Source organism: Lissotriton vulgaris, chromosome 8 (assembly GCF_964263255.1).
Source record: "Lissotriton vulgaris chromosome 8, aLisVul1.2, whole genome shotgun sequence".
In the NCBI taxonomy this organism is placed as follows: domain Eukaryota; kingdom Metazoa; phylum Chordata; class Amphibia; order Caudata; family Salamandridae; genus Lissotriton; species Lissotriton vulgaris.
The window spans coordinates 372,699,204-372,726,925 of record NC_141696.1 but is presented as its reverse complement, the minus strand read 5'-3'; the positions used below and the strand labels follow the sequence as shown (position 1 = coordinate 372,726,925).

At 44.8% G+C, this 27,722-nt stretch overlaps 1 protein-coding gene across 2 annotated transcripts in view; it reads right to left on the bottom strand.

The window, feature by feature from the left end:
* SRPX (sushi repeat containing protein X-linked) overlaps window positions 1-27,722 on the bottom strand; it is a 401,322-nt gene that overhangs the window by 171,777 nt on the left and 201,823 nt on the right. For both annotated transcript variants that reach the window (XM_086934154.1, XM_086934155.1), the window contains 2 exons: window positions 5,776-5,967; window positions 3,260-3,436 (listed from right to left, as the gene is read on the bottom strand). In XM_086934154.1, the coding sequence (XP_086790280.1) occupies window positions 3,260-3,436; window positions 5,776-5,967 (369 nt within the window). The remainder of the gene's footprint in view (window positions 1-3,259; window positions 3,437-5,775; window positions 5,968-27,722) is intronic.

Here is a 27,722-nt window from a genome sequence, read left to right as displayed (position 1 = left end):
GTTCAAAAATGGCGCCCACGTTGGCGGCGTGTAATGTAGCGCGAAATCGGAGCTCCTTTAAAGTTTGGATTCGGCCCGGTTCGGCAATCCAAACATATATCAGCGTTATATATTTCCTGAATTATCGGAAGACCAATATACTCATATTTCGGGTGACGAACTTATATACAGAAACAGCACACGGGCAGGTTTCTTGGCATTAAAAACGGCCCCCAACACCGTTCAAAGATGGCGCCCACGTTGGCGGTTTGAAATGAAGCGCGAAATCGACGCTCCTTCTGACAGGTGCAAACACTTTAGCAATTAGGGGTAGGTATAAATACATGCACTAAACACCACACACTAGAGCAAGTGAACGAACGAGGCAGAAGCACGACCACAGCGCTATTCCGGTAAGTGAATTCCAAGCCCATATGCCCTTTAAGTAGGGGAATCCACTTAGAGTATAATTTAAACAACAGGATATATTGTCCCCAGGTATAATATCCTTTAGGTAGCTTTAATACCATCTAATGATATAAAGGAGGTATAACTCTTGGTATTCATCACTGGTCCTGGGTGAGGACTCTGAGTTTTAGACTTAAACCTTAGCTGTACAGGGAGCACTAATATAAATAATGATGTGGTTCTTCCAAACAGCAACAGAATAGGGGCAATTAATAGGAATTTGCACATTATGGAGCCAATCAGGAGAGAGGGCGCATCACAGTAGTAAACAGAAGAGAGCATCAAAAAGAGAGGTGCTAGTTAGACCCCAGGGCCACCAACAGAGTTAAGATCAGAATATCTTGCAGTATTTAACACACAAGTAGAGAATGACTGTGTCACATTTTTTTTTATTCAACAGAACATATCCAGTTCTGGAATAGACCAGCAACATTGTATGCCCGTTCAAAGAACGTTTTAAAATTATAGGAGGTAAGACACTCTCAACATAAAGCTTTTTTGATTAGATCTAGGTGTATACTTAAGACACTGTAAGGTATAAATATGCGATGTACATTAATACCACAGATACATGAAAATTGAGAAAACGCCTGACATTCTCAAAGAAAGGAACCCCAAGACAAGGAGCTCCCAATTTAGGAGAGAGGTAATTATGCAAACATAGAGACCCGCCTAGTTGGTAGAGCACAGGATATGTCATCTTATCCCTAATAAAAATATCTGGTTATTTGACAGAAGGCTTCAAGAACATTATTTGCAGAAGCGAAGTGAAATTTTAAACAGACCCCATCCTGGAACGTCCCCCATACGACACTGAGGGTGAGAAATCGCATTTCCTACCTCCTTCGGGTCCCTGGGTGTAATAGTCCCCCTTGAATCAAAAGGTTTTCCACACCGAAAAAGACTCGGAGGGATTGGTGTGCGAGTTGCCCAACTGTTTTATGGCAAATGGGATTGTCCTAAAGTAACAGTAGTGGACAATGCAAACAAAATTGAGCAGTTTGATGTACCGGTTAACATACCAAGAGTGACCAAATGTGTATTCAGCAAATATGAATTGTCAGACAACATTGGTAGCTAAACACAGAGGGGGGAAGCGATAAAGGGTATTTGAAAAATTAGAAAACCACCCCTTCATGAAATAGATAAACAGGTATTATGCACGATAATTGATTTCGTACATCTCTCCCAATATATCTACAGATACGGTGTAACCAGCCGTTCCCCGAAACCCCAGAAAAAAGAAGTCCTGAGGAAGGTGCCGCAAAATCAACTGCACAGCACCGAAACGCGTCGACGCACTGTTTCTTGTTTAATAGAATCCAGTCAGGGCCGGCTATAACTTTAGATGGGTATTTCATTTTTCCACTAAAGCTTTATAGCAATAGAACTGTTTCAGGCCATTGGATCTGGTAAAACACAGTGGCATAGATATCCGGTGGGCCACGTATGCATTAGGGTTTTTTTTTATATTAAGTGTAGTTTGTTATCTAATTAGTGTGAATATACTTTGATTGTGTCCCTATTTATTGTGTACTGTAATATTGTGTTTGTGTAACATTGTTGAATATTTATCTGTACCCCTCCAAGGATCCCTTGGATTTTAAACTGTACTGCAAAAATTGTATGAATTTGCTTTGCTTTTTATTGTGTTATTGATTGTAATTTTAATAAATATAGATTGTTAACGATTCTATTTTCTGTGTGGAAACCAATTTCTATGTTCATTTAAATACCCATTGCACTCCGTGACCTTTTCCTCTTTAATAAAATAGGCCAATAGTCATCTGTTGACCAGTTGACTCCAGGGATTCCCCCTTTTGACTATCTTTGGTCAGGAGAGCCTGCCGTCTCGCTGTTTAAGGCCTGTAGTGCTTCTCTTCATGTGAGTACCACCCGAGCCGAAGGGCAGTAAGAAAAATGCATGGAGTCACCGTGGTTATTTATAAGACTGATCAATGCTGTGCACTACAATAAATCTTCTGTTAAATATAGTTTCCTTTTTTAATGAACCATGTATGGTAGTTTGTGATTTTAGTGCAATTGCCTTTTACATTTTTAACTTTGATTTATTGTAATAATATTTGCGTGAAGTACGGCCATGTTTTTAAAATGTAGACCAAAAAGCAATTTGATGAAAGTCACTTCAAATGCTGTTAAGTATAATAAGTGAATACCTGCCCAAAAGGAAGTGGTCATTAAAAGTGCCCATATGGAACATACTGTGGTGTGGAAAAAGATAAATAAAGTGGTTAGAGGCAATATCTTAATGTTCCCGATAGGATTTCTAGATGCTACATTTATTGTAAAGAACACTGGACAGATGTTGATATAGAACTACATAGATATTAGGAAACATAGATTCACACAATAAAATCTTTTATGTGGGCACTTAAGCAACATCATAGCAGACACGTCACATGCCACAAAATGGCAGTACCACAGAACGCAAGAAAAGGAAGCATATTTAGCATAATGTTATATTTGGCAGGAAAGACAACACTGTCACACCCAACCTTTGGTTGAAACAGAGGATGGGCAGCGAAAGCTTTTGCGGGTAAGCTTTAGGTCACCCTAGCAGGAAGACAACCACACAGAAATCTAAAGATTTGTATCAGAATATGTTGTTAAGAGTAGCATCACAACATAGTTGCGAAAGTTTTTTGATGATGATTTTTTTAAAGTCGTTAAAAGCAAGGCTACCAAGATGCTCCAATGTGGATGCTATGTAGGGTAGTCGTGCCTTAACCATTTACTGCCTATTTCTGCAAATGGAAAATATAATTTGGAGAATCACATCTTAATTACTCACCGGTACAGGTCGCTGGCCTCCCACTCCAGGCTTTGTTGTCCCTGCAGGTAACAACCCTGTCACCCTTCAGCTGGTACCCGGGGGAACAGTAGTATTCGCAGCGGGAGCCAAAATATGACCCATCGGAACATTTGAATCCCCCGTTCTGTGGCATGGTAAGTGAGTGGCAGCGGATCTCTAAAAATGGAATCAGAAATATGAATTAGTGTTACTCTCAAAAAATCATGGGGGATATGTGGAAGAGTCCCAATGGGTATGCAGATGCTATGTCACACTTTAACATTTCACGCCTTGGATAAAGAAGGCGATGGTTAGTAGGAGGCTTTTGAGAGGCTATGATTCCCCTCTTTCACACTTAGCATAAGTTTCCACAGGTCTTCTTGATTTCAGTTTGTATATAAGGCCATTATGCTGTCTCTTACAAATTCTCAATAACGTCTCCTAAACAGCAATGGTAAATGGGGAGGTGAAGTTGGCTAGTACTTTGACAGTGGCTAGTAAACAAAACCTAAACAGACAGGTAATTCAAAATGTAAGGTGCATCCTCAATGTCATGGTTATATATATCAGTTAGAGTGACTCTTTGGACGTGCAAAGCCGGGATTGGGTGCTCAACCCCCGCTGAGCACATACGCTGGCCGTGCGGCGTAGGGGTTGAAAACAGGTGGGCAACCCGCTGCGTACAGCAATCTCCCTTGAGCAGTGTATGTTGGGTGTGGGTCTTGCCCGCAGCAGGGTTTGTGACTAACCCAGCATGGATTGGCCACCCTCGCTGCACATGGCCTTTGGCTGTGCGCAATAGGGGTTGATTGCAAACTGCAACAGGCACACAAGCGCTGTAGCGCTTGTCTTCAGCCATGCATGGCAGAGGTTGGTGCAGTTATGCCATGTACCCCACTTGCTCTAAGGGACAATTCCCCACCGAGCCACTCCTCGGTCTCTCAGCCTAATATGCAATCTGACTTTTTTGCATCCATTGTAAAATTCAAGAGTAACATGCAATTTTTCACAAATTGGCGGTTGAATCAATTTCCTTTTGATTTGTGAGTCATGTGCTTTTCTTAGCACTTTTTCTTTTAAGGTACTCCAGTTTTCAATTCCTTTGACTATAAACCACGGGTCAAATCCTCTGAGGGGGGCCCCTAAGGGGCATAGTACATTTATTCCACAGGGTGAAATGTCTAGTAGGTTGAAAAAAAAGAAAGAATCAGAGACCTTTTCTTGCCTATCACACATTTAGCAAATAATTCAAAATTTGATTGACAGAGCCCTCCGGCAACTTTTTAAACACCAAGGCCCACATGCATCATTGTGTCATTTTGCATTTCTTAATTTGCGAAAAATAAGGAATCGCAAACTAAGAAGTGCAAAATGCTATGCATCATTTTTTTCGGTATTTCTTTGTGATGCGGTAAAAATCGCAATTTTTACCGAATCCCAAAGAAATACCGAATTCTTAAATTAATTTTCGCAATTCCCATTGATTCCTATGGGCCAAAAGGCCCATAGGAGTCAATGCAAATTGCGAGTGGCACTTAGAAAATTTCATGGGTGCAGGGGGGGGTCCAAAGGACCCCCCCATGCACCCCTGAAATGTATTTTTCGCATCATGTTGCACACACACATGTCCTAAGGACATGTGTGTCCGTAACATGAATGTTGAAAAAAAAGCATTTTCAACATTTTAAACACTTTTTCCAAATTTACCGAGTGGTTCAACCACTCGGTAAATTTGGCACCCTATTTGCGAATTTTCACTTTTTAAAATAATGATGCATTGCTTTTAAGAAATCGCACATCTGCGACTTCTTAAAAGCACCCGCAATTTTAGAATTCGCAAACATGTTACGAATTCTAAAATTGCTTCATGCATCCCAAAAAGCACTTTTGCATTCACAAACGGCCGATTTTAAGGAATCGCACCGTTTGCGAATGAAAAAGTGCTTGATGCATGTGGGCCCAATTTCTCAAAATCAACTGAATGGATTTACACCAAACTAACAAAAGCACGCTTTCGGAGTGAATTTCTACTTTCATGCCACGTTATTTATATTTATATATATATATATATATATATATATATATATATATAAGAGAGAGAGAGAGAGAGCGAGAGAGAGAGAGAGAGAGAGAGAGCGCGCGACAGGAGAAAATCTGAAAAACATGATATTTACAAATCAAGTTTTGTCCCTCATATAATGCCATTTCATGCTCTGAGAATCTTGAAAGGGGCATTCGGTGAATGAGGTCACAATAAGTCTCAAAACCTAAGCTGGCATCGTGAGAGAGCATTCTAGAATGCCTATTGTTCGTGATTGTTTTCAAAGCAGAACTAGGCAAAGATAACTGTCTGTTTTTCTTTATCCCGTATGGCACCGGTTTACATTTCTACATGTAAGTGTTCTTTTTTAATCTACATTTACATCTTAAATGACAAATATAATCAGCTTGTGGAACATCCCTTGCTCCTAAAAGAGATTTGTCTGAAAGCAAAGTCAATAGCTCAACCCACTCACGTTTGCAGGCATACTTGTCCGACCAGCGTCTGTTTTCTTGACAAATGATTTGCGAGGAGCCGTGCAGCTCGAAGCCCTTCTGACAGTGAATGTCGCATGCGGTCCCCCGCACGGTTTTATAGTAGAATCCTCGAGGCGCTCTGCAGCTCGCGTGCCCATTTTTCACCTTAATGGGAGAGCACCATGGAGACTCTGAGCACAAAGACAAAGGGAAGTGAAGTAGGTTAAAGACAGTACAACCGGCAGGAAACTCAGATTTCACTCGTAAACAGGTCACAATAGCACAGCTCAGCGTTAACACCTTCGCTGCGGCGGCTATTCCGCCGCAGCGCTACGGGGGCGGGGGGGGGGCCGCGCGGCACTCACACGCTGGTGAAGGAACCGCTCCGTCACCAGCCTTGGGTGAGCTGTGCTGATGACGAAGCAGTTCTGTCATGGCCCCACCCGCTCAATAGAACGCCCAGCCCAGGCGCGGAATCCGTGCAGACGCGTCGGGCGGGCCATGACGGAACCACTCCGTCATCAGCACAGCGCCACCGCGGCTGATGACGGAGCGGTTCCGTCATCAGCGTCGAAGAGGTTAAGCAAACACAAAGTAAGATGACTGATAAACAAGTACGGATGCCTAGCCAGGGGCATTTTAAGGATTTTGGGGGGGCCTGGCCAAACCTATTTTGGGGACGGTTGCTCGGAACAGCTTTGAATTTTTGATCCAGTGTCAGCTCTTTCATGCCTTCTTTGGATAGGTCACTGACAGTGCACAAGCACACTGGTTCAACTTCTAAATGTGTTTATGTTTAATATTCAGGGACAGGGACGTGTATTTCCAATATTGTGACACAGCAGCGGCTCACTTATATTACTACAAATTAAATTGGTGACCCTTTCCGATTTCTCATCTGTGAGGTCCTGTTTTAATCTAAAAGAAACTTTTTTTATGGATGTTGCATTAAACATAAACACACCATTTGTCTGCAAAATGTATCTAATAGAATCTCACATATCACCTAAATTACAAAATAAATTGAAGGAAAACAATATTTAAAACAGTCTCTTTAAGAATTATTCAAGGACATCAGGGCAAGACTCTGCATAACAGAAATGGCTCTACCCGGGGGCCCTCCCGAAAGGCTGGGGCCCTGAGCCTGAGCCCACTTTGCCCATGCCTTAAAACATGTCAGTGTCGAGCAGACCGCTGTTTGTGAGAGTAATGGCTATGGTACAAACTGCAACAAAAGTGTTTCAACAAGTTGTTGCAGGGCTGAATATCAGGCATTTTACGCAGTAAGATAGCGTAGCATGCACAATAGTAAGGGAACACTTGTATGATTGTCATGCGCTTGATAGGCAGGTGTCTCACTATATTTTCAGACAGCAAAAGTAAACTGGAATTTGCTGAGTTTAATAAGTAATAAGAGACCCACTGCCATTTTGTGGCATGAGGCTTGTCTGCTAGGATGTTGCTACAGTGCTCACAAAATATTTTTTTGCGTGACTCTATATTTCCTAATATCTATGGAGTACTAAAACAACATCTACCTTGTGTAAACTCCTACGGCTAATTGCAGGGGTGGATCCTCCGCTAAGGCGGAGGAGCGTTGCACCACTGCTTTTCAGCCCTGCAAAAAACAAAAAATAAAATGATAGCGTAATGTTATTATCATTTTATTTTTCTGTGCTGAGGCAGTTTTGCGGGGCTGGGCAGCGCAGGGGAGAGGAGTATTGGCACTCTCTAATTGTGCATGACTGTTTGGCAGGCTGTCTTGGGACAGCCAAACAGTCCTGCGCACTTTGCATCTTCTCCACTGGCTGTATTGTACAGCTTGGGTGGAGAACATGCCAAGGCTTCACGTCCTTGTCTAGGTGCTGAACCACAGTGCTAAGAAAAATCACAACAGTGCATTGCAACATTGTGATTGACTTAGGGGATCCTGGGTGCTTCCTGCTGGTATACAAGGAAGAGGGCGGAGGAGAGGCGCTGGCAGGCAGGTAAGTGATCTGGGAGCAGCCGCTACTGGCTCATTGATGCTGACTTCATTGACAATCATAGTGCACACAAAAGGCAGGTAGCAGTAGCCGCTTATACTGTGTTGACTGGTGCTAGCATGACCTGCGCGTGTGCAGGAGCTTTCAATAGGCTTTATGATGACCTTGGTTACAGCCAGATTTGTGATGATACTTGCTCTTCTTCGTGTGATAAAGAACATGGAATCATGTTACCTACATTTACAGACTCAAAGGAAACAATGACTTGGAAAAACCACACGGTAAACAATGCCAAGGGTTACCCATGGATTCCTTTCTGGCATGTGGTGACCCTTCATATTCGCCGACGTTTCTCTGCTTTCCCCAGATCCTATTGACCAAAACTGCTCGTGTAACTATCTTTATTTGCTGCACATCAATTTATATAGTCACATTTCATTATTATTCTGTTTTAATCTATGTTAGTACTTTAAAATAATATGCACACCAAAGCCTGGAACGAGGAAAACATTGCAGACAAAAAAAACAGACACCTCGTTGGAAAGAATTACTGCCTACTCCTTGATTCAAAGAGCAACTCATCAAAAATCCTTCAGGAGATATAGCTGTCCCTAGTAGACTAAGGATGTCTTGAGCAAAACAATAACGAGTTTAATACCTTAACTAGTCAAGTCAAGTCAAGTCAGCAACTTTCTCTACTACAGAAGGCACTTCTTTACATTTAGGGGCCTATTTAAGTCCTGGTTTGCATCGCTCATGCACCACGCAAAGTGGTGCAAGAGCGAGATAAACCTAAAGTCGTATTTTTGAAGCCAGGCAAAGCCACTATGCGTTGCCTGAAAAATATGCAGTAATGCAACACAGTGCAACATGCTGTGTTGCATTTCTCTGCCTAAGGGAGACGTTCCATGGGCATGGGGGGGTGTTCCCATGCAACTCCCATGGTTTGTACGCATTCCCAGACTTATCAAACCTGGAAGTACGCCTAAAAGATACGCCTTTCCAGGTGAGGCACAATGAGGAGAAATATCTTTATTTCTCCTAGTTTTTTCTCTTTCTCTGTGTGCTGCACTCTGTAGCAAATATACAAAGAGGACAAAACTTCTCAGGAATGTTTTTGTGCAGGAAGGTGGCCCTTCCTGCCCAAAAACAATCCTGCCTACAACACAGGTATCCTTGCACCATGGTGTAAAGGTGTCTCCATTTGTGCTAGGCTGCCAAAATGGCACCGGCGCAAACAAAAAGGACAGGAATGCGCTGTATTGGATAAATATGGTGCATCCCTGCCCTTTCCCTGTGATGCAGGACAGCGTAGCAAGGCGACTTGCTGTGCAGCGTCAAAATTGTCATATATATGGCCCTTAGGGTATTTGAACCTTTAAAAGCCTTCTAATATCAATGGCCTCTAGCTCTGTAAGGCTGTATGGAAGTGATGCAGTCTCATAGCAGATGAGCCCTATTTTCTCAGTCTGAAAATCAAAATGCATGTGTAGTTTTTTTTAGCATGTACAGTTTTGTGCTCTCATGTTCAGAAAGCCCAAACATATATAATTTGCATAACCTTAAATTAAAAGGATCAGTGTCCAGACCAGGAAACGCCCCAGTATGGGGTCCTGTACTTAATTTTTAAGAGAATACGTTTCAGGGCCCAATGTTTTCCGAAGAAAACTGCAGCTGGCCCTAGCGAGTGTCCGTGTACCAGACACCAAGGTTGTCTCCCCTTTTGCGCAAGCTCCAGCAAGAGTTGCAGATCTCCCCTCCCCCCGCTCCCCCCGTCTGATTTTCACAGAAATATCTCAGTCAGTTGACCCAAATGTTCTACTAGGCAAAGGGAATCGGGGAGAAAGTTGGCAATCATGCACTAATACCTCTAAAACCATTAGATGTTGTTCTACTCTCCCCATTCACCTTGGGATTTCACAGGAAGGTGCAAACCTACCATTGCCTTACTCAACCGCCTCAATCTGCAAAAGCAGTTGGGTATAACTGATGTACATTTGGTACTCCACCTTGAACAACCTACTCTTTGTGGACAATAGGAACACATACCCAATGAAGAGGAGTAAAGAAATGTGGGGTACTCCAGGGTTCCACGGATTGGATTTAAAAAGCTTGATCGGCTATTAACGGTCCCACAAAAAAGAAACCAGCGAGAATGTCTTTCTCCTGCCCCATGTCGGCTCATGACACATGGGATACATAAAGAAGCGCTGAGAAGCTGCTTAGATGGCTGCTAACAAGTCCAATGACGTTAGGACTGCTGGTTCCCCCAAACCCTTGCCGATGCCAGCCTTTCCAAAATCTCAGGCAGGGTTGTTTGAATGCCATGTCCACAGTGAAATTCAAATTAAACATATCCAAGCAGGAAGGACTCCACTCATACCAGGACGCTCCTTGGAGTAGCTGTGTATGTGACAAATTGCTGTTGTCATCATCATCATCATCCACTAGATATTTTTGTTTCTATTCACGAACGACCCACTCTTTAGCCTTTGATATATTTGGGTGGGCAGAAACCGATCTAGGATATTAACGCAACATTCAAAAGAATTGTATGTTTTATCTGTTTTGAACTACAGAGGATTGACTATTACATACCAGGTTTAAGATTTGGCCTGCTTACAGACCACTAAGCGGCTCATTACGAGTACTGCGGAAATCTGGTGCAATACTCTTGCACACAGTAAATGTCAAGATTGTGGGATAAATAATCATGCTGATTTTCACAACCCCGCAATGCAGGATAATACGGCAATAACCCCAGCGGCAGCTACTCCGTAATAGCAGTGGAGCAGCGCCCCACTTAGTGCAGAATAAAAAAATAAAAAATATTATTATACTTTATTTTTCATTGGCAGCCAATGCTGCTAAGTCTGGGGCAGGGCCGGGCAATCCTCTGTTGACAGGGCAAGGGCAGGGAGGAGTAGTGGACACTTGTAAATGTGCATGTCTGTTTGGCAGGCTGCCTAAGGCCGGCCAAACAGACATGCGCATTTAGGTTTCTCCAACCCAGCTGTCTTTCACAGTCGGTGGAGAAACAACACATACTCGCTGTGCCTGAGGGAGTGTCAAACCAGCCCACTCAGGCCAATCCCCATGCTGCTCTCATATCATGATAGAAGCATCTGGATTGGATGGGGAGTCCGTGATGGGACTGCTGGGAGCAGGAAGAGCAGAAGAGCACTGAGGCGTGAGGTAGCTGGCCGGTTGTTATCAGGTAAGTTGTTTTTTTATTATTAATCCATCCACCCACCACCGCTGCTGCCACACCACACGACCACTGTACATTGGCAGCACCCGCAACTAAATGCCCCTTTCCAATTCAGAATGTGAGGGTTTTGATTGTGTAAGCAATATTCTCCAAGTGAAACCTGGTGGAATCAGTGCAAACCTGCTTGTACGGAAATTACCTGAAAAGCTCAGAATCCCAAGTTGGCACAGATTGTCCTTTACACCCAAGCTGGGATTTGCAAGGCAATCAATAAGAAGACCTAAGAAGGATTGTTCCTCAAATCCAACAGGTTCGTATTCATTGACCAGTGGTCCTGAGAAAGCACCTGCTTGAACTGGATGGCCTGGCACGACATAGAGAGAGAAAGGATGTGGCCTAAGGACTAGAGGGGTCAACCTTGAAGCTGGGGAACGCGGTTCGAGTCGACGCTCAACATCCTGTGATTCTGGGCAAATCACTTAATCTCCCTGTGGCTCACAAAAATGAATGTGTCCTTGTGTAATGTAACTGGTGCTCATGTAAAGCAGCTCCAATACCTTCAGGTCGAGTTTGCGCTATATAAAACTGCAAAACAAAACCTTAACCCGTCAATTCACTGTTTTTTCTTTCAACAGTTGCTAATATTTTAGTTCAAGAAGTTCACCATAGTCTTTCAAAAAGCAGGTGCAAATAAGGCAAGTAATGCAGGATAGCTGTCTTCCCCTGTCCTTCAATTTCATCCTAAAATTCGAGAGTGTTTGACATACCAAATTTGACATATTTTTCTATTTCTCCATCTTTTAATACATATTACAAGAGTGTACATAGCCGAGTAGGTTGACAACCTGCAGGTACCTGAGCGTAGTTTTCTCGACTTAAGTAACTATTTCACTTCTATATGTAAGCATTCAGGCTTACAGAACACCAAAATGGGAAGTAAACATAATCTGAATGCAAGGAAAGACAATCCCAACTTCCAAGAAAGTTCCCGGCCAAACTCCTATTTGAAGAGATGGTCATTCTTTCTCAGGGTCAAGAAACGGAAACTGAGAGACTGCAGGAATTGTTAATGAAGCATAAATTACTCACATTTTACCACAACCCCTGAAGGTGAGGTGTGAGTCCCAAATGACTATGACTCAGACAAGACCAAGTAAAACTGAGAAGCCATTTGAGTCTGCTATTCCATCTGCCTTTTTAGGCACACCTGACAACCAACACAATGCCATTATTGACCCAAGCATGTTTTCAAAATTTAACAAATCTAGTAACACTGGAAGCTATCCACAAAACACAGGAAAAAGTCCTAATGAATCTAGTAGTGAGAAAAATGATATTGGGAGTAAATGGCTGACGTTTTCATAAATCCTCAAGCTTGTGACACTGAAGAAAGATTTTGGTCCAATGTATGTAGAGACCCACTGCCATTTTGTGGCATGAGGCTTGTCTGCTAGGATGTTGCTACAGTGCTCACAAAATATTTTTTTGCGTGACTCTATATTTCCTAATATCTATGGAGTACTAAAACAACATCTACCTTGTGTAAACTCCTACGGCTAATTGCAGGGGTGGATCCTCCGCTAAGGCGGAGGAGCGTTGCACCACTGCTTTTCAGCCCTGCAAAAAACAAAAAATAAAATGATAGCGTAATGTTATTATCATTTTATTTTTCTGTGCTGAGGCAGTTTTGCGGGGCTGGGCAGCGCAGGGGAGAGGAGTATTGGCACTCTCTAATTGTGCATGACTGTTTGGCAGGCTGTCTTGGGACAGCCAAACAGTCCTGCGCACTTTGCATCTTCTCCACTGGCTGTATTGTACAGCTTGGGTGGAGAACATGCCAAGGCTTCACGTCCTTGTCTAGGTGCTGAACCACAGTGCTAAGAAAAATCACAACAGTGCATTGCAACATTGTGATTGACTTAGGGGATCCTGGGTGCTTCCTGCTGGTATACAAGGAAGAGGGCGGAGGAGAGGCGCTGGCAGGCAGGTAAGTGATCTGGGAGCAGCCGCTACTGGCTCATTGATGCTGACTTCATTGACAATCATAGTGCACACAAAAGGCAGGTAGCAGTAGCCGCTTATACTGTGTTGACTGGTGCTAGCATGACCTGCGCGTGTGCAGGAGCTTTCAATAGGCTTTATGATGACCTTGGTTACAGCCAGATTTGTGATGATACTTGCTCTTCTTCGTGTGATAAAGAACATGGAATCATGTTACCTACATTTACAGACTCAAAGGAAACAATGACTTGGAAAAACCACACGGTAAACAATGCCAAGGGTTACCCATGGATTCCTTTCTGGCATGTGGTGACCCTTCATATTCGCCGACGTTTCTCTGCTTTCCCCAGATCCTATTGACCAAAACTGCTCGTGTAACTATCTTTATTTGCTGCACATCAATTTATATAGTCACATTTCATTATTATTCTGTTTTAATCTATGTTAGTACTTTAAAATAATATGCACACCAAAGCCTGGAACGAGGAAAACATTGCAGACAAAAAAAACAGACACCTCGTTGGAAAGAATTACTGCCTACTCCTTGATTCAAAGAGCAACTCATCAAAAATCCTTCAGGAGATATAGCTGTCCCTAGTAGACTAAGGATGTCTTGAGCAAAACAATAACGAGTTTAATACCTTAACTAGTCAAGTCAAGTCAAGTCAGCAACTTTCTCTACTACAGAAGGCACTTCTTTACATTTAGGGGCCTATTTAAGTCCTGGTTTGCATCGCTCATGCACCACGCAAAGTGGTGCAAGAGCGAGATAAACCTAAAGTCGTATTTTTGAAGCCAGGCAAAGCCACTATGCGTTGCCTGAAAAATATGCAGTAATGCAACACAGTGCAACATGCTGTGTTGCATTTCTCTGCCTAAGGGAGACGTTCCATGGGCATGGGGGGGTGTTCCCATGCAACTCCCATGGTTTGTACGCATTCCCAGACTTATCAAACCTGGAAGTACGCCTAAAAGATACGCCTTTCCAGGTGAGGCACAATGAGGAGAAATATCTTTATTTCTCCTAGTTTTTTCTCTTTCTCTGTGTGCTGCACTCTGTAGCAAATATACAAAGAGGACAAAACTTCTCAGGAATGTTTTTGTGCAGGAAGGTGGCCCTTCCTGCCCAAAAACAATCCTGCCTACAACACAGGTATCCTTGCACCATGGTGTAAAGGTGTCTCCATTTGTGCTAGGCTGCCAAAATGGCACCGGCGCAAACAAAAAGGACAGGAATGCGCTGTATTGGATAAATATGGTGCATCCCTGCCCTTTCCCTGTGATGCAGGACAGCGTAGCAAGGCGACTTGCTGTGCAGCGTCAAAATTGTCATATATATGGCCCTTAGGGTATTTGAACCTTTAAAAGCCTTCTAATATCAATGGCCTCTAGCTCTGTAAGGCTGTATGGAAGTGATGCAGTCTCATAGCAGATGAGCCCTATTTTCTCAGTCTGAAAATCAAAATGCATGTGTAGTTTTTTTTAGCATGTACAGTTTTGTGCTCTCATGTTCAGAAAGCCCAAACATATATAATTTGCATAACCTTAAATTAAAAGGATCAGTGTCCAGACCAGGAAACGCCCCAGTATGGGGTCCTGTACTTAATTTTTAAGAGAATACGTTTCAGGGCCCAATGTTTTCCGAAGAAAACTGCAGCTGGCCCTAGCGAGTGTCCGTGTACCAGACACCAAGGTTGTCTCCCCTTTTGCGCAAGCTCCAGCAAGAGTTGCAGATCTCCCCTCCCCCCGCTCCCCCCGTCTGATTTTCACAGAAATATCTCAGTCAGTTGACCCAAATGTTCTACTAGGCAAAGGGAATCGGGGAGAAAGTTGGCAATCATGCACTAATACCTCTAAAACCATTAGATGTTGTTCTACTCTCCCCATTCACCTTGGGATTTCACAGGAAGGTGCAAACCTACCATTGCCTTACTCAACCGCCTCAATCTGCAAAAGCAGTTGGGTATAACTGATGTACATTTGGTACTCCACCTTGAACAACCTACTCTTTGTGGACAATAGGAACACATACCCAATGAAGAGGAGTAAAGAAATGTGGGGTACTCCAGGGTTCCACGGATTGGATTTAAAAAGCTTGATCGGCTATTAACGGTCCCACAAAAAAGAAACCAGCGAGAATGTCTTTCTCCTGCCCCATGTCGGCTCATGACACATGGGATACATAAAGAAGCGCTGAGAAGCTGCTTAGATGGCTGCTAACAAGTCCAATGACGTTAGGACTGCTGGTTCCCCCAAACCCTTGCCGATGCCAGCCTTTCCAAAATCTCAGGCAGGGTTGTTTGAATGCCATGTCCACAGTGAAATTCAAATTAAACATATCCAAGCAGGAAGGACTCCACTCATACCAGGACGCTCCTTGGAGTAGCTGTGTATGTGACAAATTGCTGTTGTCATCATCATCATCATCCACTAGATATTTTTGTTTCTATTCACGAACGACCCACTCTTTAGCCTTTGATATATTTGGGTGGGCAGAAACCGATCTAGGATATTAACGCAACATTCAAAAGAATTGTATGTTTTATCTGTTTTGAACTACAGAGGATTGACTATTACATACCAGGTTTAAGATTTGGCCTGCTTACAGACCACTAAGCGGCTCATTACGAGTACTGCGGAAATCTGGTGCAATACTCTTGCACACAGTAAATGTCAAGATTGTGGGATAAATAATCATGCTGATTTTCACAACCCCGCAATGCAGGATAATACGGCAATAACCCCAGCGGCAGCTACTCCGTAATAGCAGTGGAGCAGCGCCCCACTTAGTGCAGAATAAAAAAATAAAAAATATTATTATACTTTATTTTTCATTGGCAGCCAATGCTGCTAAGTCTGGGGCAGGGCCGGGCAATCCTCTGTTGACAGGGCAAGGGCAGGGAGGAGTAGTGGACACTTGTAAATGTGCATGTCTGTTTGGCAGGCTGCCTAAGGCCGGCCAAACAGACATGCGCATTTAGGTTTCTCCAACCCAGCTGTCTTTCACAGTCGGTGGAGAAACAACACATACTCGCTGTGCCTGAGGGAGTGTCAAACCAGCCCACTCAGGCCAATCCCCATGCTGCTCTCATATCATGATAGAAGCATCTGGATTGGATGGGGAGTCCGTGATGGGACTGCTGGGAGCAGGAAGAGCAGAAGAGCACTGAGGCGTGAGGTAGCTGGCCGGTTGTTATCAGGTAAGTTGTTTTTTTATTATTAATCCATCCACCCACCACCGCTGCTGCCACACCACACGACCACTGTACATTGGCAGCACCCGCAACTAAATGCCCCTTTCCAATTCAGAATGTGAGGGTTTTGATTGTGTAAGCAATATTCTCCAAGTGAAACCTGGTGGAATCAGTGCAAACCTGCTTGTACGGAAATTACCTGAAAAGCTCAGAATCCCAAGTTGGCACAGATTGTCCTTTACACCCAAGCTGGGATTTGCAAGGCAATCAATAAGAAGACCTAAGAAGGATTGTTCCTCAAATCCAACAGGTTCGTATTCATTGACCAGTGGTCCTGAGAAAGCACCTGCTTGAACTGGATGGCCTGGCACGACATAGAGAGAGAAAGGATGTGGCCTAAGGACTAGAGGGGTCAACCTTGAAGCTGGGGAACGCGGTTCGAGTCGACGCTCAACATCCTGTGATTCTGGGCAAATCACTTAATCTCCCTGTGGCTCACAAAAATGAATGTGTCCTTGTGTAATGTAACTGGTGCTCATGTAAAGCAGCTCCAATACCTTCAGGTCGAGTTTGCGCTATATAAAACTGCAAAACAAAACCTTAACCCGTCAATTCACTGTTTTTTCTTTCAACAGTTGCTAATATTTTAGTTCAAGAAGTTCACCATAGTCTTTCAAAAAGCAGGTGCAAATAAGGCAAGTAATGCAGGATAGCTGTCTTCCCCTGTCCTTCAATTTCATCCTAAAATTCGAGAGTGTTTGACATACCAAATTTGACATATTTTTCTATTTCTCCATCTTTTAATACATATTACAAGAGTGTACATAGCCGAGTAGGTTGACAACCTGCAGGTACCTGAGCGTAGTTTTCTCGACTTAAGTAACTATTTCACTTCTATATGTAAGCATTCAGGCTTACAGAACACCAAAATGGGAAGTAAACATAATCTGAATGCAAGGAAAGACAATCCCAACTTCCAAGAAAGTTCCCGGCCAAACTCCTATTTGAAGAGATGGTCATTCTTTCTCAGGGTCAAGAAACGGAAACTGAGAGACTGCAGGAATTGTTAATGAAGCATAAATTACTCACATTTTACCACAACCCCTGAAGGTGAGGTGTGAGTCCCAAATGACTATGACTCAGACAAGACCAAGTAAAACTGAGAAGCCATTTGAGTCTGCTATTCCATCTGCCTTTTTAGGCACACCTGACAACCAACACAATGCCATTATTGACCCAAGCATGTTTTCAAAATTTAACAAATCTAGTAACACTGGAAGCTATCCACAAAACACAGGAAAAAGTCCTAATGAATCTAGTAGTGAGAAAAATGATATTGGGAGTAAATGGCTGACGTTTTCATAAATCCTCAAGCTTGTGACACTGAAGAAAGATTTTGGTCCAATGTATGTAGGTTTTTTTGATGTCACAGAATCGGTCTGTTTGCAACAGCAAAAAGTTTTTTCCATGTAGCAAACCAATTTTGCGATTCTGTAACCTAATACCGAATCACAAAATGGGTAGGCGAATCGGTATTAGGAAGGGGATTGTTAAGGGCCTCCTTTTCTACTAGCGACTTGCAGTGGTATTTTTCAACTTTTTGCAACCAAAATGCAGTCACAAAACATTTGCATTTTACTACCTACTTCAAGTAGGTGGTAACTCATTTACAAACTGGAAGAGGTCTCCAGGGGAACCCTTCCCCTTTGTGAATGTATGCAAAAACATTTTTTAAGAGCAGACAGTGGTTCCATGGACCACTGTCTACTCTTAAAAAATTAAAAGAAAACTTTTCATTTTTTGTTTTTGAAAGGCATCCTGTTTCCTTTAAGGAGAATGGGCTGCATTTAAAAAAAAACAACGTTTTATTTGAAAGCAAACACAGACATGGTTGTAGATCACCTTCCCTGTGTTTTTAGTAATTCCCAATGGGTCGCAAAATGCGACTTACCTCATTAATATTAATGAGGTAGGTCAATTGCGACCCACTGGAAATCGCAAAGAGTGTAATGCACACTGTTGTACATAGCTGTTTAAGATTTCCTAATTGCGAATCGCGAAAAATGCTATTAGGAGATCTCAAATGGAAGTCTATATACATATGGCCCTAAATTCTTCAAAAAGAATTGGAGGCAAAAGACACTAAGAGTAGTAAGCTTCATAAGGATGTATCCAAATACATTGAATCCAACGAAGTACTGGACCAGTCCCAATCTGGGTTTAGACCCAAACATAGCACGGAGACCGCCCTGCTGACTGTCGCAGACGATCTACACATGTACCAGGACAGGGGTTACTCTGCTGTCCTGGTGCTGTTGGATCTGTCTGCGGCATTTGATACCGTATCCCACTCTATTTTGATCACCAGACTGGCTAACATCGGCCTAAAACAGGAAGCCTTGGCATGGTTAAAGAGTTTCTTGAAAGACCGCACCCAGCAAGTAGCTATGGGTGCATACAGGTCAGAGGAAGTTGAGATCACCAAGGGGGTGCCACAGGGCTCTTGTTTGAGCCCTACCTTATTCAACATCTATGTGGCACCCCTGGCCAACATCATGAGAAGATATGGTTTTATCCCAATATCTTACGCAGACGATACTCAACTCCTCTTTCCTTTTAAGATCTTTACACCTGAAGTCAGAAACTCTTTTTCCAGGGGCATGAAAGCGGTGGCACGATGGATGTCCTCCAACTACCTGCAGTGCAACGTGGGGAAGACGGAAGTCATGATGTTTGGGGAGGCAAAAATGCTCTGGACCCCAGACTGGTGGCCACAAGATCTTGGCCCAGTGCCCAAACCTAAACAAACTGTCAAGAATCTGGGGGTCCGTCTAGATCAGGAGCTTACCCTCAAACAACATGGCAACCAGGTGGTGGGAGCATGCTTTCATGTTATTGGCATGCTACGGAAAATCTTCCCATTTTTACCTGATGCAGTTAGGAAGACACTGGTCCAGGCACTCGTTTTGAGTCGCCTGGACTACTGTAACGGCTTGCTCCTGTCTGCCAACGAGGGAGTCATGAACAGACTCCAGGTAGCTCAGAATACGGCCGCCCGCCTGGTTTTGAATGCTCCTCCCCGCACGCCCTCCAAACCCCTGCTGACCAAATTGCATTGGCTATCTGTCAGACAGAGGGCAAAATTTAAGGTATGCTGCATCATACACAAAAGCCTACATGGTATGGGCCCCGCATACTTAACCACCAAATTTACGCCCTATATTCCCACTCGGATACTAAGATCAAGTGAACAAGGTCTCCTGTGTGTACCCAGAGCTAAGAAGGCCAGACATGGAACTAAAACCCTATCAATAGCTGGCCCCTCTCTCTGGAACAGCCTCCCTGTATCTCTTAGGCTATGTGTAGACCATCTCCCCTTTAGGAAAAGGTTGAAGACCTTCTTGTTTGAACAGTAAACCCAGACTGGAACAGCTTTAAAGACTCCCTCCCTCAAAACCCTCTGTAGAAGCCAAAGGCGCGGAGATACTCCCTTGGGAGTGAAGCCAGCGCGGTACAAACCTGCAAATAAATAAATAAATAAGGACAGTTGTTGCCTCAAACTCAGTTGAGAGAGATAAACCATGGAAAAACTAGTTAAACAAAATAGTTTGGCCATGCAAATCAGTTTTGGTAACTTAAAAAATATGAAGGACCCTGAATCAGAGAACAGAATCTGGCAAAAGGCTGGGTGATTATTAGCGGTGAAACTAGTAATCTGCCAGAATTTGTGATTATGTGTTGAGATGGGAATGTCCCCTGCATGTTTATGTGACATCCTGACTTCTATTTGTTCCCCAGCATGATACTAATTCAAAATGAAAACTAAGGCCTAGGCCTGCCTTGAGTATGTGAGGTCCAGGGCCTATCCTGTGACCTGGGGGGTGCACCAAGCATACCCTTATAGTGGACGAAGGACTATTGGCCCTCTCCTGGAAGTAGCACATAAAGGGCTGGTGGTAGAATGCCATTATCATAGTCAGTGAGAGTGGGGTGTACTAACTCTCTTCTCTAAAATTCCTCTGTTATATGAATTTCCATAATCTTGTGGTGACATCCTGTGTGTAGGTTGAGTGCATGTGCGTGTACAGTGTGGGTGTGATTCATGCATGGCTGTAGAAGAATGAGACAGAGGGTGAGAGAGTGAGAGAAAGTGTGTGTGTGTGTAAGCCTATGCTTGTGCATGTGTGTACTGAAGCCAGTGGCATGCATTTTGGATGTCCCTGGGCTTGCACAGCACAAGATGGGAGGGTGAGAAGAGCTTCCCCAAGACAGTGGGGGTCTACTGCCTGCATTCGTGTCACAGGCAGGTGGAAACTGGAGTGAGGAGGGTGGACATGGGGTTAACTTGAGAAATTCCATGAAGACTTTGTTAACAAGGGGCTACTGTTTAGCTCTTCATGAGCACTGCCATTTGATTGATGGTAGGAATGAGGGGAAGACTGCAGTTTTTGTTGTGCAAGGTGAGGAAGTTTTGAAGTCAAGCCTTCCCTTTGGTTTGCCCCTGATGACTGCCCAAGTAGGCTGATGACAAACCTCATACTTCATTGTGCTAATGTTGTTGGTGCTCCAGCTTGGAGACAACCCCACTGCTAGCTGCTGTGAGAAGAGTCACGTTACACAAAAACTGCATTTGGAGAGCAAATTAAGACACCTGTGGAACAACACACCAAACTAGGTTTGTAGTTTGAAACAATGGATCCACATCCCACTTTCTACAAGATGGATATGAAAGTGGGACCTAAACCACCACAGTTTCTTCCAGTTCCAAGTTCATCTTGATAACATATAGGAGTGTTCCACAGATTCTTTGAAGGACTGCTGTGTGGCCAGGACAGGTATCTGCTTGACAGGGAAAAGTGAGGGAACATCAACTGAAGCCTACACTTTCTGCTGGAAGAGCTGAGGGTCTGCCTAAATGTAAATGTAAATGTACATGTATTTATATAGCGCAAATCGCCCACATCGCAGGCATCTATGCGCTTGCTTAGGGAACCCGTCCTGGTATTCCCCTGTGAGATACCCCGGCAGGGTATCCACAAGGTGAAAGCCAGGCATCCCGCCGCGAGGGGCCGTTGTGGAGATTAAGCAAGCTATTGCCCAGAGTCGCAGAGTGTGAACCCGTGAGTAGAGTAGGCACCGGAGCGAGAATTACCGAGTCCGTGGAATTATTGAGCCCAACACCCGTCGGGGCGGGGAATTAAACCCTGGTCCAGGGCCGATCTCAGCTTCCGGGTCTGCCACCTCTAACCCCTGAGCCACACTTCTCCTAGGCCTAGAAGACGGTCTGTCTGCTGGGACTTGAACATAGTCTAACTGACCCTACAGGAGAAGATCTTGTTAAGGCAGAGAAGTCCAGTGTTCATGGTTGAGGAGCACCCAGAGAACGCAGACTGTTTGAGAGAGCATAGCCAGAAAGGACCTGTGTTGTAGATCGTCTCTCTGTATCTCCGTGGTTTCGATCGAGAACTGCACCACCCTCTGTTAGGCTGAAGCTACCGTAGTACATGATTCTGTAGCTGCCTGTGTCAGGCTGCAACTGCTGAGTGTCCTCCACTGGCTCAGGTTGGGCTGCAACAGTCATGCTGCATATATCCTGCACTGGCCCTGGTGCACTGGCCCACGTTGGGATGCAACTCCCCATTGCCCTTGTCGGGCTGTAACTACCTACTTCATGAAACCTATATATGCACTTGTAGGGCTGCAATTGCCAAGCTGTGTGAATCCTGCACCGCCTCTGTCAGGCCTGTGTTGTGGTGCAACTGCTGTACAGTGTGATTCCTGCGACGGAACATAGACGGCTACATCTACCACGCTGTGTGTTCGTTAATGACGGCTTAAAGATTTTGTGATGATTACGGACTCTGAAGGCTCTGAACAGTCTCCATTCTCCTCTCAAAGGCCACACTCATTGAAGATGTGGGCTGCACCCAGCCTCCCCTGGACCACTGCCAGGACAGCATATGAAAATCACAGGCCTCCGTCTACTGTCAAGAACAATCTAGTGTAACATGTTGAGATGTGCACGAGGACTTGAGACTGTTCTCACACCCTCCTCCTCAGCTGTTTTTCCTTCCAGTTCCAGTTCCAGTTTCATGATGGTTCAGTGCTTGAACAACCATGAAAGCAGTAAGCATTATCTGAACGTCCTGCCAAAACAAACCTGATTGCATCACACTAGAAAAACCAACATCAATAATTGCGTATATGAAATCACACTGTGGTCACCCACTACCTTCCCCCAACTGTTAGGCGAAGATGCCAAGCTCTTCAGTTTAATCAATATGCATTAGTAAATGATCATTTTAAGTGTACTCAGACAGAGACATATGTGGCAGGCAAATGGAGTCTGTGGAGCTCTCCCTCTACAATGATTTGTCATCAGATTTTGGGCCAATAGTCATGAGAATCGGCACCCAATCGAGAGTCTGTCAGGCCCAAACACCATCCATCTCTGCCCTGGCAGAGTTGAGCAGGTCAATTTGTCACTTGGTAGGGGCCAGGGCTAGATCCACACATTTGTTATGGGATCTGCTAGCTTTGGACCTAGACATGAGACGCAGCAAGCATGCTTTTTAACATCTTCAAGTCACACTTACCAGTCAAGTCTGCAAAACAATCAGTGACAGAATTCCACAACCCCTACAAAGTTGGGCACAACCAAATCATATGACCAAACATAGTATTGTCCGAGCTACAGCAGGAGCAGAAGAGGGACATTTCCAGGTAAATGACTTGGTAATGAGCTGGCGTTGGATAAGTCTGGTGAACATAATGAAACTGAATAAAGGAGGGGGCGTTGCCAGCCAGAAAACCTGGTTGATGCAAGCTTTGTGTACAGCAAATCATTGTTTCCATCACAAATGATTTGCAGTATGTCGCACAAAATTTTAAGAAATGTATGCCCAGCATTATTTGCTGGATGAAGGGTAACTCATTAAAGATCAATGCAGACAAGACAGAGGTGCTAATTGTTGGTTCACAGAATTCATTCTGGACAAATGCCTTCCTGTCCCAGTTAGGACAGCAAAACATCTGGGGGTCACCTTTGACAAGGGTCTGACCTTCCACGCTCAGGTCAGTCGTACAGTCAGCACCTGTTTCTATATTTTAAAAACCCTGAGAAAAATGCTGCTGTGTATTTCCTCTGAGCTGCATCGGTCGACTCTCATCGCACTAGTCATCTCCCGGCTGGACTACTGCAATGCCTTGTACCTTAGCATCAATGCAGTATTCCTGAACTAACTCCAGGTGGTACAGAATGCAGCAGCAAGGCTGATTTTTAACATTCTTAAGTATCAGTCAGCCAGGGAAGGGATCCGAGCCTTACATTGGCTCCCCAGCAGTAAGCGCATTTCCTTCAAGGTCCTGAATATGGTATGTAAGGATATGCACAGCAAAGGCTCACCACATTTGAAAACCATGGTACACTCCAAGGAGGAACTTGAGAACCTCCTCACGGAAAAAAAATGATTTCTCCTAGATATCACAGGTCCAGATGGGGTGGCCGCTCCTTTTCTGTGGTAGTCACCAAGCTTTTGAACTCCCTTCCCCCTTTCATCTCCAATGCGGACTCTCTTCCGGTCTTCAGAAAACTTTTGAAAACGTGGCTATTTGCTTCTTAACTGGGTGTTGGCACTTATCCGTCCTCCCCGGTCCGATCAGCACCTTGATACCCTCGGGTATAAGTGTGCTTTATAAATATCATCCTACTCTATCCTATCCTATCCTTCAGCCAGCATATCCAGCAACATCCTTGGGTGCAGTAGCCTACGAGGCTGGCCTTACCGTCCCTATCTTGTCTTTGGAGGCTGCTCCTTGAAATTCCAGCCTCTCAGAGCTGGCCTGCGGGAATGTACCAGAGCAGTACAAAGGGTCTGGACTGCGTGAGGTGCCTCGGCTTGGACTGGTAACACTGACAGTCCCTGATTTCTTACTGAGGCCTGTTGCGGCAGCCCGCTTTCGTCTTCCTCTCTCCATGGTCACACCACGCCTTGTGGGAAATGGAGGTAAGAAGTGAACGGTCCTGAAGTGAATTGGGGCACCCTCCCACTGATGGAAGGCAGGTTACTTGTTGGGAGCACCAGCTGCAATGGCCTACAGGCCCTTGGCCTATCAGCCAAACATCTGTTGGTCTCTGCTGTGGTGCCTCGCTGCACTCCAGGAGGGATGGGGCCTCTGTAAGACCCAAACACGGCCCGGTACCCTCTCCTTGTGACTGGACTGAGAGGCCTAGATCAGAGGGCCCCGTTTTCTGTGACAGACCTGCCTGCCTTACAGATGCATCAATGGGGTCTGAGACACCCCAGGGGAGAAAGACCTTTTTGTGTGCTTGGGGAGGGGAGGCCCCCCGCTGACAGTGGTACGAGGGGACCGGCATTGTCAACTATGGCAGTGTCCCCCACTGGCACATAGTCGGCATGCCAGCCACTTGTCCCATGGGCATTCACCAAAGTACCTTATATCCATTTCACCTCCTGTTGCTCTGCGGACCGGGAGTGGATCGCAAACCTGACAAGAGCCTGCTGTGCTGCTTGGAAAAAGGGGTCCCCTCTCATTTTTCCCCTCACACAGGATTACAGGTCTCATGTACCATGGCCCGCATTGCTTATCTGTTCTCTCTACTATGTCCTGATAATAGGTGTGTACTGCTTCCTTTTCGATGACCGAATCAGGATACTGGAGGGCCGCACTGAAGACATGGAGAGAAGATTGCACCAAAATAACCTCCGAATCATTGGGTTGCCTGAGGGGATGGAGGGCATAAATCACACCCTTCATATAGAACACTTGCTACAATCTGGGGTTGCCACAGAAGGTTTCTCCTCCACATACATGATGGAACATGCACACAGATTCCCAGCAAGAGCTCCTGTACCTGGAGCCTCCCCCTGCCCAATGGTGGCCAAACTCTTGAATCATAAGGACCATGACCACATCCTGCAGCAAGCCCGACATCGGCACCCTCTTCTGGAGGGGGCGTCAAGAGTTTCAATTTTACCTCAACGATACAACTTTGCTGGACTGCTTTTATGGACGTAAAAAAAGTTGTCAGAGCTTGGCGCTAAAATATGTCCTATTGTTCCCCTCCTGCATTAAAGTGATATATAAGGGTCACATATATTGTCTTTACTGATCCTGATGAAGTGCAATCATAGATAAATAAACATGGTTCGGAGTGGAATACATCGACAAAATCTACTCACACGAGTGAAGAGAGCCAACGTTGGGGATGCAGTAGATCTCTACCTTGGTCACGGCACCATACCAACAACCTGCACTCCCAGGCCCGATGTGGACAATCATCCCTTCAGACGGCTGCCATACTGCACACCACGCAGAGGCAGGTAACAGACAGTTCCTCTAGAGAAGATTCTAGCAACACATTGTCCACGCACGACTCTACTGGGGCACCCAGTCAGGCTGCAATCGGTTGATGACCTGATTTGATGGGGCCTCCTTGTCCACTGTTTTCCATCTATTTGCCATCCTCCTACTGTTCCCCCATTCTTCCTATCCCTTGTTCCCCGTACTACCCTCACAGCGCCCGTCTTCCATCTATGCCCACCTACAAAAATGTTAAGAAGAGGAGTCACCAGAATGTGACACCATTGGCTTGGCTTCCCTTCATTGCCAGAAAGCAGAAGTACAGTCATAGACAACACAGAGTACACAGTTGACTTAGAAGCAGATAGAGAAATAAAATCTAAAAGTGTGCACACGTTAACGTGGCAAAACTACAGTAATGCAGCTGGTGCCGCTGTATATATTTACTATGCAGCCATTACACACCTGGTTGTTAAGTTATAAAGAGTGAAGGAGACTCCAAAAGCATGAGGAGCAAATGGTCAAAATTAAGAGTAAAAAAACTGCTCATCTATAGGTTTTAGGATACCTCTTTTCTTCGCAAACAAAAAATCCCTGAGCTCCTTCCTCTCAGTGAAGGGGTTGTAGCCCGCACTACGACTAGGTTCGTAGTGCGAGGAGGTTGCTCGATGATGAAGCATGCCACCTACTGGTGGGTGAGGGGAACCGCCCTGAGAAAGGGACATCCCAGCACTCTTTTTGATAAATAGCTACAGGGGACATTTTTTGTGCTTTCTAGTTGTGATAGTGGGGAGTCAGCCCCAGCTAGTCTCAAAACCTCCTCAGGCCCATCGTTTGTGTAGTTTATTCCCTTCATTGCCTTCTGGACCCTCCATTTATGGTTCCTAATGCACCTGCACCCTGCTGCGCTATAGGATCCTAATGTACACCTCGGATATGTAGCTGGTTTCATATTGTTATATTTACAACAAGGGGTGGTGAGGGACAGAGTCTCTGAATTAAGCAGAAAGCTCTCACCCAGTCAAGAGATCAGGGCTAGATCCAACACCGTTTTTTAGCTCACTGCACCATCCCAGTTTCAGAACCTGGCTGTATGCAAATTAGTCTGTTCCTGTCCCAGTGCATGATGGGAACAGGACAAACCAAACTACAAAAGCCAATTCCTTTACTGGGAAGGAAACAAGCTCCCGGGGACCGGTTTCTGGCATTACAGCTGTCTTCGGCCCGGTTTGCTTGAATGGGCCGAAGCTTGTCTCCTTTCTGGTGAAGAATTGGCTTGGTAGTTTAGTCTGCCCTGTTCCCATGATGCACTGGGCCAGGGACAGACTGATTTGCATATAGCCAGGTTCTGAGCTGGGATGGGGCAGTGAGATAAATAACGGTGATGGATCAAGCCCTGATCTTTGGACTGGGTAAGAGTGGTCTGTTCAACTCAGACACTCTGTTCATCACCACCCCCTTTTCTAAATCGTTTTTGGCCACTATAGGTGTGGCAGGGTATACTCAGACATGAGTCCCTTTCTCACTGCTCCATCAGGATTCAAGCAAGCCGGGCCGAAGAAGGCTGAAATGCCAGAAACCGGTCCCCAGTAGCTTGTCTCCTTTCTGGTGAAGAATTGGCTTGGTAGTTTAGTCTGCCCTGTTCCCATGATGCACTGGGCCAGGGACAGACTGATTTGCATATAGCCAGGTTCTGAGCTGGGATGGGGCAGTGAGATAAATAACGGTGATGGATCAAGCCCTGATCTTTGGACTGGGTAAGAGTGGTCTGTTCAACTCAGACACTCTGTTCATCACCACCCCCTTTTCTAAATCGTTTTTGGCCACTATAGGTGTGGCAGGGTATACTCAGACATGAGTCCCTTTCTCACTGCTCCATCAGGATTCAAGCAAGCCGGGCCGAAGAAGGCTGAAATGCCAGAAACCGGTCCCCGGTAGCTTGTCTCCTTTCTGGTGAAGAATTGGCTTGGTAGTTTAGTCTGCCCTGTTCCCATGATGCACTGGGCCAGGGACAGACTGATTTGCATATAGCCAGGTTCTGAGCTGGGATGGGGCAGTGAGATAAATAACGGTGATGGATCAAGCCCTGATCTTTGGACTGGGTAAGAGTGGTCTGTTCAACTCAGACACTCTGTTCATCACCACCCCCTTTTCTAAATCGTTTTTGGCCACTATAGGTGTGGCAGGGTATACTCAGACATGAGTCCCTTTCTCACTGCTCCATCAGGATT